Source organism: Dinoponera quadriceps, unplaced genomic scaffold, assembly GCF_001313825.1.
Source record: "Dinoponera quadriceps isolate SergipeBrazil2010 unplaced genomic scaffold, ASM131382v1 scaffold566, whole genome shotgun sequence".
Lineage (NCBI taxonomy): Eukaryota > Metazoa > Arthropoda > Insecta > Hymenoptera > Formicidae > Dinoponera > Dinoponera quadriceps.
The window spans coordinates 5,276,162-5,291,609 of NW_014555972.1; the positions used below are offsets into that span (position 1 = coordinate 5,276,162).

The 15,448-nt window shown below is 47.3% G+C and overlaps 2 protein-coding genes across 4 annotated transcripts in view; one reads left to right on the forward strand and one right to left on the reverse strand.

Moving 5' to 3' along the window:
- Position 1: 1 nt before the first annotated feature.
- LOC106746224 (ribosome-releasing factor 2, mitochondrial) lies at positions 2-4,972 on the forward strand. The gene is made up of 5 exons (XM_014622548.1): positions 2-404; positions 509-754; positions 849-2,623; positions 3,398-3,544; positions 3,616-4,972. The coding sequence occupies exons 2-5, from the start codon at positions 607-609 to the stop codon at positions 3,775-3,777; spliced, it is 2,232 nt and encodes a 743-aa protein (XP_014478034.1). The 5' UTR covers positions 2-404; positions 509-606; the 3' UTR covers positions 3,778-4,972.
- A 244-nt stretch (positions 4,973-5,216) lies between these two features.
- Positions 5,217-15,448, reverse strand: part of LOC106746225 (transcription factor kayak) — a 35,469-nt gene continuing 25,237 nt past the window's right edge. For 2 of the 3 annotated variants that reach the window (XM_014622549.1, XM_014622550.1), the window contains exons 2-3: positions 6,559-6,975; positions 5,217-5,976 (exon numbers count right to left, since the gene is read on the reverse strand). In XM_014622549.1, the coding sequence (XP_014478035.1) occupies positions 5,410-5,976; positions 6,559-6,975 (984 nt within the window). In that variant the 3' untranslated portion in view covers positions 5,217-5,409. Of the gene's footprint in view, positions 5,977-6,558; positions 6,976-13,663; positions 14,141-15,448 lie in introns of those variants that run through there. The other variant, XM_014622551.1, reaches the window with a different exon arrangement.

The window sequence follows — 15,448 nt, forward strand, 5'->3', positions numbered from 1 at the left end:
GTACATCAGTCAGAACATATTTTCAAGTAGTACAATTCAACGACGGAGTAGACCAAATCTTTATTCGAAAAAATTTCAAATTTTCTTTTTTATCTTCTACTAAGAAATAAAAGTGTAATATTGAATAACAACCTAATATATAATTAAAAATAAAAATTCATTTTCACTTTAAATGTAGGAAATTCTACGGTGATATAACCTAGAAGAACAGTTCCCACCTTCGATCTTTAAATCTCTGCATGTTATGTAAAAGTTATCATATGATTGATATGTTTATTAAATTAATAATTTTTTCATAAAGCACTGATTAGAAAGCAATGTGTCTTTAATTATTCAACAAATTATTCAACAAATATTCACCTGATACAGTGCATGTATATTTTTCCGGCTCCGGTAATGTAAGGGTAAGTACGGTCAATAACGTTATTATAACATTTGTATTCATTCTTTTCTAAATAACAGCTCTAATAAAATATACGACGTTTAAATACGCTTTTGTCTTTTAAAGGCAATCGTTCGCGTAAACACACGATATTCCCAATCAAGAAACAATTTTGCAAAACACATCGTGTGTTATGTGTGTAGTTCTACAAGTATCAACGCAAAATGTTGAAGAATAATTTTATAAGGACTTCCTGGTGCAAACTACGTTCACGATATACGCATAAAAGTGCCTCTCTCCCAGAGACAAAAAGTAAAGAATTGGAGATTGCAAAGATACGTAACATTGGCATATTGGCACACATTGATGCTGGTTGGTATATAATACTGCTTCTATTGATTGTGTGTGACAAAATTTGCTTTGTTTAAATTTGCTTCTGTGTGTCTAATAAATACTTCATCTTCAGGAAAGACCACCACGACAGAGAGGATGTTATACTACTCAGGCCTTATCAGGAACATGGGAGAAGTACATCACGGTAACACGGTCACCGATTACATGGAACAGGAACGTCAACGTGGGATAACTATCACCTCAGCTGCGGTTACGTTCAACTGGAAAGATTATCGCTTCAATTTAATAGACACACCGGGTCACATAGATTTCACGATGCAGGTGGAGCAAACTCTGCAAATATTGGATGGTGCGATTGTAGTTCTGGATGGTTCCGCTGGTGTGGAGGCACAGACACTGACAGTTTCCCGACAGGCGGATAGATACGATATCCCTCGAATAGTCTACGTTAACAAGATGGACAGGGCAGATGGTAACTTTGACATGTGTTTACGGTCCATCGAGTCTAAATTGAACGTTGAAACGCTACCCACACAGATCCCCGTGCAAAAGGCGGGAGTCTTGGAGGGTATCGTGGATGTGATAACCATGAAGAAGCTGACGTTCGACGAAAAATATCAGGGTATGAGTGTAACGAGAAAGAAAATCACTGAAAGCGACGACGGGAAGCTGTGGGAGGTCGCCAGCGAGAGGAGACGAGCGTTGACTGATAAGTTGTCGGGCATGGATGACAAATTGGCCGACATCGTTATAGAACAGGAGTCTCTGGAGAACGTGACGGCACAGGCGTTGGTCGAGTCGTTGCGCAGCGTCACCATAGGCAGAAAAGGCGTGCCCGTGATGTTAGGCAGCTCCTACAAGAACGTAGGAGTGCAGCCTCTGATGGACAGCGTCGTCCTTTACCTGCCGTCTCCGGGGAACAAGTCGAGCTCATACCGACACTTCGGCGACGATCTGGCGGCGCGAGTCTTCAAGATCGTTCACGACAAGCACAGGGGTCCGATCACCTTCTTCAGGATCTACTCCGGCAACATGAGGAAGGGCCAGAAGCTGTACAACGTGACGCGCGAGCGGAGCGAGCAATGCCTTCACCTGTACATCGCCTGCGCCGACGATTACGAGGAGGTGGCCGAGGTGAGCTACGGTAATATCGCGGCGGTGGCTGGACTGAAGAACACCGTCACCGGCGACCTGGTGACGACGAGCGCGAACACGGCCAACCACGCCAGGCAGGCCATGCTGAAGGAGAACCCGGACCGGTCGGAGCATGTGAACAACTTCTTCGCGTCCGGCGTGAAGCTGCTGGACCCGGTGTTCTTCTGCTCCATAGAGCCGCCCTCCTTGCTAGCGCAGTCCGCCCTCGAGGTCGCTCTTCAGGAACTGCAGAGGGAGGACCCAAGTCTGCGCGTGAGGAACGATCCCGAGACGCAGCAGATAGTCCTCGCGGGTATGGGCGAGCTGCACCTCGAGATCATCAAGGAGAGGATCAAGAGGGAGTATAAGATCGACGCGGACCTGGGGCCCCTGCAGATAGCCTACAGGGAGACGGTTCAGAACGCCGTCCGGGAAACGCTGGTCACCGAGCACAAAGTCGGCAATACGAGTCACCGGGTTACCATCACGATGTCCTTGATACCCAATTACGAGGACACGCAGCAGCAGCTGCTGCTGCTGGACAAGTCCTGCCCGGACAACGCGTCGAACATCGACAACATTCATCCACGGGCGATGAACGCGATCAAGAACGGCGTGAACGCTGCGCTGCTGCACGGTGTGAAGCTGAGCTGCCCGGTGATCAACGTCGGCGTTAAGCTGCACTGGCTGGAACTCGGACGTGGCACGTCGAATACCATGGTATCCGCGGCTGCCTCGCAATGCATTCGTAAGGTGAGTCTCAAGTTACGCCCGCGATCAATTCCGCGCCGTTGGATTATTCGGAGCCTTAGCAGAACGGCCTACTTGTCATTTTAAGACAATGTTCTGTGCCTTAAGTCCTTATTTAAATTATCCTTTTTTTTCGTCATACAGTTGTTCGTCATCAATCATAGATGAAATTGGCTTTTAGTTCAAGATACAAGAGAGTCATTGTGTATCATGACATGCAGAAATATAAGTAGCAAGAAAATTGATCGATCGCATGTAGATTACTCCCCGACCGTAAGGAGAATAATCGACTGTGATTAGTCAGTTTGCTTGCTGCTTACGTTTTACCGCATAAGTTTTTCTGTGTGTCATAGCTCTTACTTAAGGCCAAAGGCATAAAACGTTGTTTTGAACTGACAAGTCAACTACTTTACTAAGATGTCCTTATTTGTGGAATTAATTTACATTATTTGTTCCCCTATATCATGATAGATAAGATACTTAGATTCATAGTCTGGATTCACTTTTATTGATAAAAGTGTCTCTAAAAGTGGGAACACCGTCTAACTGGCCGAGAAGCCACATTTAAGGCGCCTTTATCGGTAAAAATGAGTCCAGAATATGGATATTAGAATTTATTGACGACATCTTCTTCCTTTTCCGCGTAATTCTACCAACGAGATCCATGCAAATCCATCGTGGGAATCAATTCTTATTCGTCTGTTGAGAGAACTAGATTAATTTCGATTATTAGCAGAATGTTCAACGAGATAAGAGATACGTGTTCTGTACGTACAGTTGCTCGAAAAAGGATACTCCATGTTACTGGAGCCCATCATGCGACTAGAGATAGTTGTACCGCAGGAATATTCCTCGAGCATCATCGCGGACCTAACTCACAAGCGAGGCGAGATACAACAGATCGACCTGCGTGGCAACAATAAGGCGAGTAAATCCGTTTTACACTCGTGATAAATCCCAACCGCACACCTTAGATTCGCATTCTCGTGTTACAGATAATCGATGCTTTCGTGCCGTTGTCAGAATTATTGGGATACTCGACGGCACTGAGAATCGTCTCGTCGGGCAACGCGACGTTCTCATTGGAATTCAGCCATTACCGGTTAATGACTGTCGCCGAAGAACAGGAAGCGATCAAAAAATTCCAAGGATTCTAACGTTGTAAAGCCGGAAGCGAGCGAAAACGAGTAAAGTAACAGAGAGAGAGAGAGAGAGAGAGTACAATTTCATCCGGTTTTTTTTATTGACTCAATCTAATCAAAATATATTGCAACATTATTCTTGGTGCGTTACAATCTCCATATACGTTCCTCAACAGCGACCACCAAGTATGACACCGGAAAGTCTCACGGTAGTAGATCGGCCGCGGAGCATGAAAGAGAGAGAAGTCGCTAGCGCGCGCACGCCTATCAAAAGAAGAAGTCGGCTATCGGCTTCCGCGCATCATACTCCAGTAGTCGCGCATGAATATATTAATATTGCTTAAGATCATGCAAAAATGTCATACATCGTAAAATATATGTATGTGTATATATATTATAATCGTACGGAGGGATTAAATGTTATAATGTCGAGTGAGACTGGAAAAAACGACAGTCACGCGTATAAAAACCTATTTATCGTCGTCGCGGGCAATACGAAGGCGAGATACCGTAGAATTTTTCTTTCTACCATCGCAACACGCGAGATGATACCGTACGACGAGAATTCGCATTTTGTGCAATTTCCCTTACCCGCGATCTTGAAATATTTCTTCTTTGAATTATGCGAACTGCTGTAACGTGTTGTGTGTGTGGTGTATGTGTATGTTGTTGATCGATGTTTTTTTCTTCCTTTTTTTTTATTTTTAAGCGCAATTCAAAGAGCTCTTATCGTCCCTTAATGTACTTAGAAGTTGAGCTAAACATGTTTCGTCTTAACTTCTAGATCCTCGTATCGTCAAAGTGTAGAATTACAAGTATAAAATTTCCTTCATCTTTCGTTGCGTCGCTTACAAAATGACAAATCTTACTTTCTCTTTAATCCTAATTTGTTACTTTAAACATTAAATATATTCGTATCACTTGTGGATGCAGACGTTGTTACATCGGTCTGCCGATCATTTTTCTACAAGGCGCAGACAGCTTGGGCGCTTTATCCTTCCCTTCCAAACGTTATTTCTCTCTTTCTCCTACGATTTTTACATCTGCAACGAACAACAACCTAGAACAATTCGTTCGTAGATCTCAATACAAGATTACAATTCAAAAATCTCAGTTTTGCGTCGTTGTCGCCCACGTTTGTTGGCACGAAATACTGAGACCGTGAAAAAAAAAAAAAGAAAAAACGCGAATCTGCAAAATCGCTAAAATCTAAACACGACAAATCGTTCCCCTTTCTCTTCAAGGTCGATGCGTCCGTACGCAGCAGGTCGTACAAAAGGCAAGCAATGTCAACGACAATCTTCCAACAACACACCGTCGCTTTCTCTCCTAAAAAGACGCGTCTCATCCGTCGATAAATACATCGTCAACACCTCGTACAACGGCCCACCGACTTATATATTTTTTTTTATAGGAAAAAATGCATCGTGGATCACGCGCTTCCTAGTAAGCAAAGTCGCAATGAAAGAGCTTTTGACGGCGATCAAAGATTTCGTTGCAAAGCGCTCGTGGTAATACTTCGGGGTTTGATTCCCTCCTTCAGAGAAAAAAAGAAACTCGAGCTTCCTTCGCGTCATGGTACTCCCCCGTTTCTCATTCGGGATCGTCCTCCTCATTCGATCCGTGCTCCACCACGTCATCGTGGCGTCACAAGCTCACGAGCTTGGGATTCGCGTCCGGCGAGCTAAGGTCCACGGCGGACAGGTTGCTCCTCTGTTGCGTAGAGCACGACGGTATCAGGGGCGTCGTGACTGGCGTGAGACCGGTGCCACCCTCCATGAGGGAGTCGAAGTTGAACGGTATACCGCTGGTCGGGGTGGTGATCGGCATACCGGACACATCCATCGAGGTCTTCATGAAGGACGGCGTCTCCATCGTCTTCAAGGCCAACGTGTCCGGCCTGTCCTTAGGCTCCGCGAACAGCGACAGGGAATTCAGTCTGTTGTTGTTGTCGAACCCGACCGGCAGTGAATTGGGTCTATTCGGTCTCGCGGCGGCCACCATGGCGTCGCCACCCTTCGTGGGCTCGGCGAATTGATCGTCGACCGGAAGATCGGGCTTTATCACGGGCTTCACATCCGGCGGGGACGCGGATCGCAGCCGGCAAACCGCTTGGTGAGTGTTCAGCAGGAATTCCAGCTCTTCCTTCAGATGCTGCAGATTATTGATCTCCTCCTGCAGATGCTGCTTCTTCTCTTCCAAGCCCTTGGTCTCCTGCAAAAGAACGACACGTGTTAGCATGGAGCGCTCCAAACGACAGAGTGAAAGATTAACTGGCCCTTTCCAGATCACTTTCTCGTTTTCGAGATTAAGTATTCATGGTCAGATCTTACGTGTACCCGAGTAGCGAAATGACGTCATATTGCCGTCAATATGACGTTTTTTCACGTCACTGTGGTGAGGCCGGGAACACGGAAAAACTTAAGCATTGAAGAAATTGGCCAATTATAGTCGATTATTCTTAAACCATGTGGAGAATAGTCGATCGTGATTGGCCAATTTGTTTACTGCTTACGTTGGTGGTTTATGTGCCATCCGCTTTAAACTATCTTAAGTTCATCTTCAGATACCAAATGGATCATTTCATCGGTTACAAAGCACCCGAGAAGATGAACGAATAAGACGATCTGAAATATAAATTCCGACCATAAATACCGGCTTGAGTTCTCGTTCGTCGGAGTATCGCGCGATGCAAGACTGGCCGAAGTTTTCCTCGGTTTTACACAGGCGGACAACGCTAACATTTAGACTTGAATCTACACACAAACAAGCATCCGCTCTCGTTGACTCGCTTACCTCAATTAGGGCATTGGTGTGATCCATCCTTCGTTTGCGGCATCTGGCCGCTGCCATCTTGTTCCTCTCGCGCCGGATCTGTCGTCTCGCCTCCTCCTCGGGGGTCATCCCGATCGTTCTGTTGGGCCTCCTGCCGCCCATATTGCGCCTAGCCGACTGCTGCTGCGGTTGCGTCTGCTGGCTCTCGATGAGGGTGGTCGTCGGCGGGAGGTGGTGCGCCGCCGTGTTTTGCGTTTGGGCCGGGGTCGGCTGGGACGGCTCGACCAACGGCGGCACGAAGCCGGCCTCGCGACTGTGCGACGCTGACTCGCTCGTCAGCTCCAAGAAGGTCTGCTCGATGCTGCGGAGCGTGGTCGGCGTCAGTGTCGGCGTCGTCCTGGTCGGAACTCCACTGTGCAGCCCGTCCAGAGATACCAGCTGTAACGGAAAAACGGGTTAGTCGGGAATTCTATCAGTTTTCGGGATTGATTCGAGTCTGCTGAAGCGTGAAGAAACGACTAATTTTCTTCGATTCTTCATGTTGTGTAATTAAAGACAACGTCTCTTCCAGTTAATAAATTCTTACTAATATTTGATATTCTAAGGGTTTTCGGTCATGAAGAAATGCTTCGATTGGTTTCCGACGTTTCGTGAACATTTCAGCCCCTCTCTGCAGAACGAGGATCGACCTGAAACTGTTTCAGGTTGCTTCTTCACCCCGAAGAAAGAGACTGAAATGTTCGCGAAACAATCGGGAACATGAAGGACGCGGCACCAACTCGGAAGCCAAGTTGCTATTGTTATTATTACGTCAAGATCGTGCCGACGATGCGGAGAGACAAAGTGGCAGAAGAAGTCGGTCGTGTGAGAATGCGATAAAACTTCCAGATAAATCGATAAATTTCGCCCTTTCGTCCCGTCTCCCGCTCTACTTTTCCACTTTTTTTTTTGTTCATACGACGAGCGAAAATGACGAGTCACTTTCGATACGCTATTCCGAGGACTCGCTGCTTGGCGGCGCGATTTCGCTCACGTTAAAGAAATTGACACTAATGTAGAAGCGCGTTGCCGCTGCGGCGCGTTATCTTCGCCTTGCCGCGCCGATATCAGCCGGTTAATCTCACGAAGATCATTCGATAAAAATATCCGTGATCCAATAGCCGATAACGTATCGCTGCGCAGATAAGTCGGATAAATCGTTAGAGCTTCTCTCTTTCTCTCTCTTTCTTTTTCTTTCGCGTGATACCAGGGACGAGCGTCGACGCCGTTGAAATTACGCGACGATCAAACCGCAATCCCCTCTCCGCACCGATTTTTCGCGTGTCGCCTTCTCGCCGTTCTCCGTTTCTCGAGCTGCAATTTACAAACACCGCGCGCGACGCGCGTGTACATTAACGTTGCGCAATGTCGTAATTCGAGTCGAATTAAAAGCGCCGTTTCCATGCCGCGGCGGCGATCCGTCACAGCGGCGGGACAAAAAATTCGTGGTCACTCGCGATTTCATGAGAGCTCTGTGTGTGTGTGTGTGTGTGTGTGAGAGGAAGGAGAAAAGAGAGAGAAGAGGGCGAGAGGAGGGAGGAAGGAAAAGAGAGAGAGAGAGAGAGAAAAAAAGAAGAGGCTCCTCGAATCCGTCGTCTCTAACTTCGACGATATTAACGCGCGCCTCGAATCGCAGCTCACGTAGCGACAACCTCGCGGCATCATTATCGCACCGTCCAATCGCCAGTCGGGGACGTAATCTATACGCGGTGCGCGTTTCCCAGAAAGCACAAAAGGACGCAGGAAGGAGAAGCGCGTCCTTCGCTCTCTCTCTTTCTCACTTGCAAGAAGACGCACGGCTCGCTATCATTTCTAAAATTACGAACGGTCATCCTGGCGGCTAACGAAGGCCGTGTCGTCGTTGTCATCGTTGTCGCGATGGGAAACGCCGAATTGCCCGCGAACGGAACCCGAATTCGGGGCCGCATCTTTTATTCATGAAAGTTGCGCGATTGCGAGGAAAAAAAGAAATATTTTTCCAACTTACTTGTCGCTCTTTCAAATTCTTCGTTTTAATTATGCAACGGATGTCCCGCGACGTGTTTTGTCAATAACATGTTGTGTCGACGAGGGGGAGAGGGGTAATCCGATCCGCTCGATCGCGAAGTCGCGTGTGAAAATTCCGACCGTGTCGAAAAAAATGTTTACTCCCCGCTCGACGCATGTGCAGCATCGATTGATGCATCTCCCTCGGCGGTATCACGATCCATGACGGAGGAACGCGCTTCAAGTGTCATCGCTAAAATTACTTAGAGTAGCTCCGAATGGCGATTTCAGCCGTCGCGGTTGGCCACCCACCGGCGTCGTTCGCTCTCTCACCCGTCGCAAAGCATCCGCGCGCGGAGGAACCTCAGGAATGTCCACGGAGCGTTAAACTTAGGCGTTACCAAATCATGTAGCGTCACGTCCAGTACTGGAATTCCGGAAACGCGCGAGACCGTCGCGAGTGAACGCGGGGAATCGCACGGAAATCCGTGAAGTGATCGATTGATCGATCCGTCGTGGTTGCGCATGCCTTCGCCTTTAAACTCGAAATCGATATCTTTATCGAACCGTTATTGATGTTATTCGTAATTACGATATCGCGCTTTGGAGGGACGAACGTCATGACAACTCGATGATTTCTAAAGTTTGTTATCAATAGTTGTCACTTTAAAACTTGTCTCGTGCGCGAGATATTCGGATCTTAATTCAATGTTAAACTGAGCCCTTTCAGAATCGTACGACGTATTTGACGGCACATCCGTGAACGCTATTCAACTGAAAAGCTCATATTTAACTCTGATTTCAAATCTGAGTATCTCAAATGAGGCAAGTTTCAAGTGACAATTGTTAAAACGAATTTTCCGGAAAATTAATGAGCGACGAGAAAGGGAGAAAAAAGAAGTTTAAAGATGAAACTTATAATTTGTCATTAAAATTACTCATTCGTGAATTTTATACCATCACGCTACTGTATGGAATTCCGGTCGTTAATTATAATTTTGCAAATTCGAAAAAGAAAGTTGGACGAGTTTGCTTTTTGCAAATGGTTTTTTCCCGGTTCTGCTTCTTATAAAGATACGAGACACGGTACGTGAAGAAAAAATCGCGTATATCATTTCTGAAGATATCTATCATCGAAGCGAAAGGGAACACCTTCGGCGAGAAAGAGAGACGTCGGTCACTTGTTTTTCGGCCACCCGACTTTTTTCTCTCTCCCTCACGGGTCTTGATCAATTGTCTCGACCTCCGCGGCGAGTCTCGATCTTAATTTATTGCGGTGTCCTTCGGCACCTTACGATTTGGCACGGCGAAGAGTTTACGGTCTCTCGCAGGGGCGGTTCCGTTATGCTGCATCGGCGCGGTTATTATCGGTAGATAAATTTCGAGAAATGTTCAAGAGAGCAAACCGGCTTATCGAGCTAGCTGTTTGCTTTCCGCGGTCACCGAAAACGAGAGAAGGGAAGTGCGGTGAGGATTATCAAGGTGCGGCATCGAGTGTGTGTCGATAGACAGGATAAACGTAATTTTTAGAAAATGTCGAAAACATCGGAAATTCGTTTCTCGTTTGTGTCATGAATGAAACGTTTTACCGGAAGTGTAAGAGTTTCGTAGAAAAATTAACGAGCGATATTTTTCCCAATGAAAGAGAGAGGAATAGCTTTTCATTTGTGCGACTGCCGCCGTTCTTGGCGGCCTTCGGGCCGTTCACCTTGTTCTGCATTGTTCGTCGCAGGACTACTCGAACTTCAGTCGTTCGAACAAGTCATTATACGTGCATACATCAACGTTGACAAGTCTTCGCGCGTGAATCATTCGCTCTTTCGCACGACGACGACCCCGCTTTGGCACGGAGCTTCGAGAGCTTTGTTCGATATGCGGCCACGTTATTACGCGATGCGACACGATATTGTGTTTGCAGTGTAAATAAGATAAAGAGAGATGTCACAATTTCCTTTCCAGGAACTTTTCGGTACTAAAGGCTAAACGCGCAGTGTCGGTGGTAATAGCATCTTTCTTATTGTGAATATTCCTATTTGAAAGGCTAAATTTTTCACAAATTTAAAACACCAACGCATCTAACGTCACGTTGCCTTAAAAATTTCAATTCAGAAACGAACCTTTTTAATAATAATAATAATTAAATCATTTAATTCGAGCTCCGAGATATTTAAATATTAACCCTCGAATAACAAGATTGGGTCGACCGGATCTGTATCTTAATGCTTCGTAGTAAAGCGTTGTATTTCAGATATTTTATATATTTTGCGACGTATTTTATTTCCTTTCAAATATTTTCCAATTTCTTGAAAGAATATAAAGTCGCAAAAAGTAGAAAATATTCCTAACGGTCAGACCCGACTCACCTTGTTACATGTATAATCTTTTGCATGAATTACCTTGTTACTCGAGGATTAAGACGTGAATAAGAAAGACAGAGAAAAAGATAGATCAGATTTCCGCTAAGAGATAAAATCGACTTGCAAATCGGTTCGAGAAACAGCGAGAGATGAGCGTGTCGACGTAGAATAACACCGACATTCGCTGTGTTCGTTATCAACGTTGCGCAAAAGCCGAGCGAAATGCTCGAAACGTCCGAGTTAGCGCGTAAACTACGCAGAACCTCGCGTAGTAGTTCGCTATCTGTCCGCGTTTCAGCGGAATCTCTTCCGAGACGAAGCGCACGGCGCGCGACGTCGCGCTTTTTTTTTTCACAAAGCCGACGGCTCTCTGTTGGCATGCACACGCGTCTTCCGTTTCGCGATGCGGTCTCGCTCGTCGTTACCGCCCCCCTCCGTCCCCCACTCCTCCTCTTCGTCGCGCAGCGAGCGCACATGTGCGCACAGACACACGCACGTGCGCTGTACGGCGACGGCACACTCACACGTATGCCGAGCACGCACGGCGGACGATTCTATAAATAAATATGTGTTCGCTGTTCTAATCTGCCCTGAGTCGAGCGCTGCGAGCCGACGCGGACAAAGGGCGATATCAGCCACCAGAAAATCGTTGCGAAACGCAGCGTGTCAAGATAATAGTCGCGTCGTCGCCGCCGCGCCGATTTGCTCCGAAACTCTCTCAACGAGAAGCGCGCAAAAGCGGACGAGCGCCCACATCGCATCGCCGGCGTAATTCTATACCGCGGAAAATAGATCCCTCGGTTAGAGCGTCGCTTCCAGAGCGAGGACGATAGACTAATTGCGATCGAAGCCGAAAAGCGGCTCGGCACGCGACGTCGCGCGATTGTACGGTGATCGCGACCGTCTCTGCCGACGCAATCGTCGCTTCTATCTGTGATGACGTTGTGATTTCTCTTTTTGAATAATTAGATGGGCGTTTGATGAGAGCCGGGCTGGGAAATAATTGCCAAAGTTAAACAATTAATGGACTCATTTTCCAGATATTTCGGTCGTACCGACCTTGCTCGGCGAAAACTACTAACTGAACCTATAAATGAATATTTTTTTATTTTTTAGATATTTTTTCTCTCAGTGTGACTGGGCAGTGAGTTAAATATCTTTAATTTTCGCAACCATTTCACCAGCGTCGGGTCTTGGCCTTTTCCAATTGCTCAAGGATTGTGCATCCTGAGAGCCAGCCTTATTTATATATTCTTCTTTATCGTGTCTTTTTTCAGTTGCAATCCTCGAGTTTCGATCGTAAGTATGCGCGGTACGTTGAAAGTGAAGTCCGCCGTACATCGTCTGCGCGATTTTTTCGAGTACATACACGGCGACTGCTCGCTTGTCAAGTGCGTTCTCGTTACTGTTATAATTTGCAACGGTGCCAACGTCGGATTAATTGGCCATGTTCGTTTCAAACGCCCCGGCGCGCAGATTAATGGAGCTCGCACTTGCGCGCTCTAATAATAATCGAAGCGTCTCTGTAATTTTGTTTCCACGCCTTACTACCCGTCAATTGGAGCCTCGAAAAAAAACAGTCCGTACGCGGCGCTGGAAGTTCAGACTGGCGTGATTCGAACAGACCGAGAGAGAGAGAGAGTTACAGGTCGGTGCGCGATCAGCTGATATTTCGGGCGCCACACGTTCGATCCGCTTCAGGACGAACGCAAGGCCGACGCGCGAATGTCCCATTGCGAAAAGAACAAATCGTCTTTTGTTCGGCTCGCGTTTCGCGAATATCCCCACCCATCCCTATCGAATGCATGATCGCGCAAACGACTCCCCGGTACGCTGCTTTTTCACCGAGACGAGTGGAACTTCCAACGATATTGCACAATGTTGCACAATTCCCCCCGCATCGCAATCATCACCCATCCCGCATAAGCCGGACTTGGCGGCCGCTCGGGAGCTTTCTCTCTCGTCAAGTTCACAGGAGTTGCGCGAATCATTTTCCCCGGTTCGCTGCTCGCTCGATCAAACGACCCGTGACGACAACGATCCGCCGCGATCGACGGAACTAATCGAGGAAGAGAGAGAGAGAGAGAGAGAAAAGAGTCCGGTGAATGAAGCGCGCCGAGCCGCGAGGACACGCGCGTGCCAGCCGCCGCGTTTATTTTAGATCAGAAACGGATCGTCGCCGGAGGATGTGCCGCCACACACCGTCGCTGATCGTCTCTTTCGGGGACCCTCCTCACGCCGAGTCGACAAAGAGCCACTTTATTCGCGCGATCACAACGAGATCGAATGTCGTCGCGCGCCGTCGAACGCGGTCCACCACGTATGAGTTTACGCGGGTCGTCGGTGCGCGCGATAAATATTTCCCGAGCATGTTCTTCACTCAGCAACGGGTGGTCCTCCGTTGATAGATCTCGGCCAGTCGAAACGCGCGAGATAATCCAGTAATTGGCCGTCGCGGGGGAGTTCGAAAACCACCGTTGTTCATTTCCGGCCAGAGGAGCGGATTATCGAAGTTTGATTAAGAACGCTCGTTCCACTTGTTCGACGAAGAGTGAAGATATCGTCCCGTCGGGAACCTGAGCGACACGCTTCGAGGAACGCTCGAATTTGACGTTTGTTGATCGCCACGAAGCGATTATCTAATGCGAACGCGTGTTCCGAGGAGCGTGGATCTTTCATTTCCCGGGTAAACTTGTAAATAAGCGCGATCTCTACTGGTCTCGGGGGATGTTTCCTACGATTACCTGCTGATAAAGCAGTTCCTGCGCGAGTATATTCGCGATGTCGACTGGATCCATGGCGGTGGCTGCCATAGCTCGAGGGGTCGGTTATTCGTTCAGTGTTCGTTTCGTCGTCAAAAGTATGACGGTGAGATAGTGGACGGGATGGGTGGAGAAAAAGGGTGGAAAAAAAAGAGGAGAGGATGAGAGAAATAAAATAAAGGGGAAATCAGGGTGGAAGAGTGGGAATCGGGAGGGAGGGGGCGATGAGGAAGAAGAGAAAATGATATATCTCAGTCGATCGTTCGTTCGTGAGAAGATCGTTCGGGCGTCGGTGTGCGCTTCGTTCCTCCTTCAATCTCTATCCCTAACTCCCTTCGGCAACCGCCTATTTCGCGGCGTCCGCACCACCCTCATGCGCTCTTTTCTTCTCACTTGTCGAAGAGTTCGTCGTCACTACTGCGTCTTCCACCGACGCCTCTTTAATACTGAGCGGCCGATGCCGACGCTGCTCGTCGCGTAGCCTTACGCGACGAGGAAACCTATCCTAAAAATAACCTTCGAATTTCGAGTATGTGCGCGGCTCTGCGATGAACGTGCGACGAGGGAGAGAGAGAGAGAGAGAAGGAAGAGTGGGGGGCGGGGGAGAATAACACATCTCGCAGCCTCGTCGATCTCACGTGCGTGGAACATTGACCGCTTAAAAAAGACCGTCGCGTTCGTTAAAAACTCTTGAACCTCGTGTGCCTGTTTGATCGCCCGAATGATTCTTCTTTATCAGCCACCGATCTGATATCGCGTTACTCGATATATTTATCTTTTAATTTTAAACGCATCCTCAATCTTGCGCGCGCATCAAACGCCTGAATTAACTGTTAAACTGTCAGACACGGCTCTGAGTCACGATGCGAATATTTGGACGTGATGCGTTTGTTCGAAACGCGTAAGTCTGAACTGGAAGGCGTCGATGACGCCGAGAGATTGAAAGATGATTGAATTTCAAATTCGCAGTCGCAAACCTGCGTTCACGGAAATTATAGCGTCCTTCTACAAGTAATAATTAAATTATTTCGTTGTGTAAGAATGAGATAACACATTCATATGTAAAATTTTACACGCGTTACCGTTGATGCAGGCTCGAGTCATGCTCTGAAATTCGCGATTTGCAATTTGCACAACGGTAAATAAGTTTCGACTGTTTACAACAGCGGGCCGCGAAAATTTGGGAAAACAGACGGAATTTCTGCTGACTTTGTCCCCGATCAGCGGTTTTCCCGGTACGCGCGAAATTTCCTATTACGCGGCCGTCTGGAGGCTCTTAATTAGTTCGCGTTCTAAGTTTAACATCTGTGTAGGGTCGTTTGTCGTCGACGCCGGTACGCCGCGATTCGTCGACTTGGGCCCGCGCCAGATCTCCCGCCATCGGCGATCTCAAGCGTGAAACGCTTCAATCTCGAGAGATCGAAAACCGCAAAGTAATGATCGCCACCGTCTCTCGTATCTACTTACGATGATAAGCGCAAAAAGGAGAAAAAAATTGGTCGGGTAAAAATTAGCGGCCTCGTTCGCGTAAGTATATCAAGCCGACCGCGTAAACAGGGCAATGAATCGTGCGTGGTTTATCCACCTACATCTTGGACTAATATTTTTGAAGAACGCACACTTTGACAGAAATACGCGTATGTTACGAAAAAAAATATAAAATACACGAAATTTTTATGTTTCAAGCGAAAGACGCGTATAATCCTCGTTTTTTTCCCGTGTTATATCGTTTGCGCGTGTGTGTGTGTTCTCCCTGTAATAATTTAA